The sequence below is a fragment of the Schistocerca serialis genome, chromosome 5, assembly GCF_023864345.2.
Source record: "Schistocerca serialis cubense isolate TAMUIC-IGC-003099 chromosome 5, iqSchSeri2.2, whole genome shotgun sequence".
Lineage (NCBI taxonomy): Eukaryota > Metazoa > Arthropoda > Insecta > Orthoptera > Acrididae > Schistocerca > Schistocerca serialis.
In genome coordinates this window covers 70,551,346-70,557,345 of record NC_064642.1, presented here as the reverse complement: position 1 = coordinate 70,557,345, position 6,000 = coordinate 70,551,346, and the positions used below count along the sequence as shown (strand labels likewise).

Here is a 6,000-nt window from a genome sequence, read left to right as displayed (position 1 = left end):
AAGTTTGGTATGTAGAGCTGGCCTTAATTTAATCTTCATCTGACACCACTTCTGTGAGATCAAATTTTCTTCCTGCTGCACAGATGTTTGTGACTTCTACTTCATGAAGCACTATTAACTTAAAATTAGCAGTCATATGATCTGCAGGAACCAGTTGGGAACTGTGGCCTTGTAAATCCACATTTCTTAACAGCTGCAATTGCCATTCATTACTGATTGCCACTACTTACAGTTCCTCACGGTACTGACAATAGAAGCACACTGACAGCAATAAAGTATCCTCGGGGCTCCCTATAGGTGAATTGGCAAAAAACAGACAACTTCAGACTAACAATGTGGCCAACCTAGAAAATCAAGTGCTGTAGAGCAGTCACAGCTTTAAGGGCTCTGCACAAGCGACGGAAATTGGGATATATTCGGAAATAAAAAGCTAAATATTTTTTATAAGTAAGAATATAAATGTCATTGCTGCTTGTGAGCTGTGCTAATAGGTTCCTGAACAACCATAATTTGTGACGGCAAAGCTTTGCTTTTTCTATATTGTTTATATGTTATTCTGAGATGTTTGTGTGGCCATATTGTCCATAGTTGTTTTATAAATAGTGAAGACATTTCAGATTACATCAGGAAACACCTGCTTGCAAGTTCTGGGAAATTCCATTGTTTGGCACTGTTGATTCCAGCTTACTCCCACATTGCTTTGTGATGATGCATTATGTTGTGTTTCCCACCAAGAAATGCACAGTTCTGCAAAGCAATGTGGGATTAACTTGAAATCCACAGTCCCAAATGAAGAAATACCTCAAAAATGTTCAAGCAGATGGCGTTTCCTGATGTGAGTGAAAATTGGACATAAAATACCATAAGTAAAATCAACAACTTTTCTAATGAATTGTTTTTCAATACAGAAAGTAAGCCACATTGTAAATATCTTTCATTACAAATTACTGATCATGTTTTATTTCAATAACCTGAAATGCATTAGGTGAAAAAAAGTGCACTTTCTTGTAGAGATGGATCTAAAATACCTTCCATGCTTATAAAGCAACTATGGACAACACTGCAAAGCATACGTTTCAAATTTATAAATAAACAGTATAGAAAAAGCAAAGCGTGTTTGATGACAAAATACGCTTCACCAATAGTTGTAATGGCAGATTTAAAATCCCTTCAATAGGAGACATTAACTATTCTTATTTTATTTATGATGCATGTTTGATGTTACTGGCTAACAGAATCCAATCAGGCAGCCATCACCTTGATTTCCTTGCTTGCAAAGCTAATGCATGCAGTACGTGAAGGTTTTCATATTTATACTTGCATAATACAAAAGTAGGCAGTTTCAGTGAAACACTGCCCCACAGTTCTCTCCAAAACGCGTCATTTTAAGTACAGTTTCCTGTGCTAAACTGACATGAAATGCTACTTTGGCATATAAAAGCTTTACTTGAGGGGAGGTTTACTATCTTTTGGTTCAAAAAGTCAATTTTTTAAATTGCATTTTTAGATCCATAAAAGTGTTCAGAATCCAACCCTGAAACAGTTTTTCTGAATACGAAATGGAAATGTTTGTTATTCGCAATTGAAGAAAAAAAATGCGCCTGCCTGAAATCGGCCTTTTTCACGCACTAGTTTTTTTTCTTTTGGAGGACGAGTTATAGTACCGGTGCTTGGGAGGAAACACACAAAATTCAAATGAAAGTTTCAACGTGTGTGTTTGGAAGTTAGCCCCCAAGCATTTGCATTCTGGTGCAAAGACTGTGGAGATGGCGGCTTTCCTGGCAGTGAGCAGCTCCAACGAATGATATTCAGCAATTCTGAAGACCATGACAACGATGGACGTCACCCTGGGACTCTATTCAATGCAGTTTGCCAAGCATTTGGACGACCACCAGATTCAAGCAGTCGAAAACCGCATGTCACCGGCCGTAGGAGCGCCTCTGGAGCAGCACAGGATGACCCAGACCGAGCAGAACGCCCTCTATGAGGAAGAGGAAGGACTAGTTTATGGACCCGGAACAGCAGAGTGAATGTAAGTTCCACAGTATTGCATTTATATGTAGTCAAAACTTCAAACGCGTTTTTTCGAAATTACTTTTTTTTTTATCACGCGGCATGGTAACTTCAAATCTACTGAACCGATTGGCACGATTCTTTGTTTCTGACAAAGCTAACTAAATTGTCTAGAAGTTGTACCACTTTTATTCCAATCCATCAACTATAAATAATTTTACTTGGCCGACAAAGTCAAAAAATCAATGAAAGAAACCCTATTTTTCTTCAAATGGCCACCATTTTGTTTCCTATGGTCCAAATAACTTAACCGAGGTACAAATGGTTCAAATGGCTCTGAGCACTATGAGACTTAACTGCTGAGGTCATCAGTCCCCTAGAACTTAGAACTACTTAAACCTAACTAACCTAAGGACATCACACACATCCATGCCTGAGGTAGGATTCGAACCTGCGACCATAGCAGTCACGCGATTTCAGACTGTAGCGCCTAGAACCGCTCGGCCACACCAGCCGGCTTAACCGAGGTACAACTCCTAAAGAATCTTATATACTTCACTAACATCAACTCAGTTTTGATTTCAGACGAGCCAGCTGACCTGTGACATGCCGCGCGTGGGGGTCTACATCGAAATTTTGTTTCGTTCCAATGGCACTTCCGCCTTTGCTCTTCGACATTTCCGGTCGAAAAAATTCCAGTTTGTAGTGGAAATATCAATAAACATTTTGACCAAATTTGAAACTGATACCTATAGCACATCCCGAGAAAAAAATTCTCAAAGGGCATGCTTTTTTCGGGCCAAAGATAGTAAACCTCCCCTTAAATGATTACACAACATAAAAACTGTGTTCTCAGCAACAGTAGTTTAAATTGTGAATGTAAAAATACCCTGTAATTTTGAAATAATGAACTTGGGAAGAAACCTCATCTTATAATTGGGTAAATACAGTACAACTACCAAATAAATTTCTGTACAGAACATCACATTCAAAATTTAACAATGTTTGATACCATGAAACATATGAATTATAAATTATAACTAGTTTTTCTCAGCAACAAGTTTATTCACAAAAATATGTTTACAATAATATGATTAAAAATCATTAATTCGGCCCCAACCAAGCCTGTTTTTCCTAATTTCTGTTTTCAACCACGAAGGTGTTCCCTCTTCATAACGATGCGCATTTGGATATTTCAGTGGTGGTGGAGGTTTCTCAAATGGATGTGTTTTGCTTAATTTCATCAGCAAGTATTCTTTTGCAATCTGCTTCTGATCACGATATCTGTCCATGTACCTATTAAAAAAAAAAAGATAACAGAATTACTCATAACCAGTCATAACGAAAATTAAATCTTTCCAAACGTTGTTTTAAATATAACACAACTTGCCAATTTATGAAAACATAACAATACATTTTCATTAAAACTCTTACAGATCAAGAGAATATATTATGGAATAACCAAAAGATGTTGTAATAATATTTTTATAGACAAGTTGTTTTGGCCAAATAACAATCTTAAAGTCATAGATTAATACTAGATCAAGTTTAAGGAAAGTTCCTTGGTGCCAAATACGTAACTGTTTTTAGTTGCATTTATTATTTTATTGCATTTATTATTTTATACACTGAGTGTTGCAGCAGAGAAATAAGATTAATCATAAACTTGGAAGAAAAGTCTCTGACATAAAAACTTGTATGAGCAATAGGCTGCAAGGAGAAAAAGAAGTTAAAATGGAAAAAATTATGAGGGGAAAAAGTAAAAAAAAGGTGGCAAGCCATAAAGAGGATATAACAGAAAAGAAAAATGTCTAGGAAAATAGAACATATAGTATTTGGACAGATCAAAGGGTATGAGAAGAACAAGATATGGGAGAATAAAAAACATAAACGTCGTCTGTGTACATATCTTTAAGTTACTCCTTGATAGTATTGAAAACAATATCAAAATATGAAATTTGAAATTTTCCCGGCAAAATAAATGTTCGAAGAGATTTCAGGGTTGCAGCCTGTCATCGTATACTTCACTTCACCATATTTCAACTAGACACCTGCCAGTAACCTTCAGTTAAGGCATCAAAGACTGGCTTCAATGGCTCACCTGAAGATGACTGGCAGGTGTCCCTGTGAAATATGGTGGAGTGAAGTTTACGACGACTGGCTGAAATCCTGAAATCTCTTCGAACAATATCAAAATTCTTTCGCAAGAAACATGTGCTTCTATACCTGCAACTTTGATGCAGAATATCTATCACAAAAAAGCTCCCATTGTTAGTACAATACATCATCTGCCTCATCCATTCAGCTTCGTTCAGAACTTCACTGAAATGCTAACAAAGATGTAAATACTTTGATTAAATTTTTGTTTTGGTCTGAATCTGAGGCCTATGCACAATCTAGTTAACTGCACAGTAAGAGGAGTCTCTGTGAGAGATACACAACATAATTCTGTGCTAAGTGCCTGCTTAAAATCTGAAAAGGAGGTGTGGTGTGATGATAGAAGGGAAGAGGAAACAGGAGCAGGCTATGGCCATATTAGAACTGCACTAAAAGGTGATGGCTACTAAGGTATGATGAGAAGGGGCTACCAGAAAACACCATAACTCTTACACAGGACATTTATCTTATTTTACATTATAATTTTTGACAAACCTGCTGGAATGCTAAATTACTAAATTGTACACAAGGAACTCTGCTACTCAAACTGTGTGGTAAGGAAACTGTGATATTACAAATTATAAGAAAGATTCGTTTATGGCTACATTCAGACATGAATACTTCAATGTTAGGCCACCTGGCTTTGTAGTTCTATTTCTACATTGAAATGGGATAGTAAAGACAGATGACAGCTGCAAACAGAGCCTATTTTCAAACACATATAGCATCAGAAATGATGCATGAAGTGCACTAGTAAGGTAATATAGTTGTCAGTCTCATAAAAGCAGTGGATCAGAACCTTTATGTCACTGACCTGAACACACAATAATTTATAACTGACTGCAGTATTGTAGAGTGAGCAAACTGGGTACCAAAAGTACCTCCCGTAAGCAGAATCACCATCAAACAAGAGCGAGTTTGCAATATCCTATGTGTTATGAATAGTAACAAGATGGATTTTAGAGTAGAGCTCTACAGTGACAGTGTGGTGGTGGTGGTGGTTAGTGTTTAACGGCCCGTCGACAACGAGGTCATTAGAGACGGAGCGCAAGCTCGGGTTAGGGAAGGATTGGGAAGGAAATCGGCCGTGCCCTTTCAAAGGAACCATCCCGGCATTTGCCTGAAACGATTTAGGGAAATCACGGAAAACCAAAATCAGGATGGCTGGAGACGGGATTGAACCGTCGTCCTCCCGAATGCGAGTCCAGTGTGCTAACCACTGCGCCGCCTCGCTCAGTAGTGACAGTGTATGAAACATGATAAAAGTATTATCAACTTACAAAACTGAAACAGTAAGAAGAGCACAAAAAGCATAATATTAAAAACAGAAACAAAAAATGATCTTATGGTGAATATAAATATTTCACTTACAAATTGAAAGCTTGTTTCAGAGGAAACCATTTTTGTGGCGGATGATATGGAGGTGGGAAATCATATTCAAACACAGGTTCCTGCATATCTGAAATAAAATTACAATGATTCAAATAACGAAACTAACAAATAATAAAGCAACAGCACATTTCATTAACACTGTTTATGTTGTGAACACCATACTTAGAGTATTGTGGAAGAAATTTGTCAGACTTGAATCCCAATCAGATTGGAAGAATGCCAGTCCAGCAGGTGTTATGTCATCTTGTCTTTCTCTGTAAAAATCCAATGTACGAAATGTCCTGTCTGTTAACCGCAAGCTAAAAAGAAAGAAAAGTACATAAAATAAAAAGCAGTTAATACATGGATTTTCTATAACTACATATTTATTGGTGCATAAATTTTAAAAAAATGAACATTACAATGGATTAAAAACCAGTGCTAGTCAACAGTAACAAA

The 6,000-nt window shown here is 37.0% G+C and overlaps 1 protein-coding gene across 1 annotated transcript in view; it reads right to left on the bottom strand.

The window, feature by feature from the left end:
• Positions 1-2,925: 2,925 nt before the first annotated feature.
• Positions 2,926-6,000, bottom strand: part of LOC126481572 (39S ribosomal protein L38, mitochondrial) — a 49,817-nt gene continuing 46,742 nt past the window's right edge. Inside the window, exons 6-8 of the mRNA XM_050105431.1 lie at positions 5,725-5,861; positions 5,542-5,629; positions 2,926-3,309 (exon numbers count right to left, since the gene is read on the bottom strand). Coding sequence (XP_049961388.1) covers positions 3,108-3,309; positions 5,542-5,629; positions 5,725-5,861 — 427 coding nt within the window. The 3' untranslated portion in view covers positions 2,926-3,107. The remainder of the gene's footprint in view (positions 3,310-5,541; positions 5,630-5,724; positions 5,862-6,000) is intronic.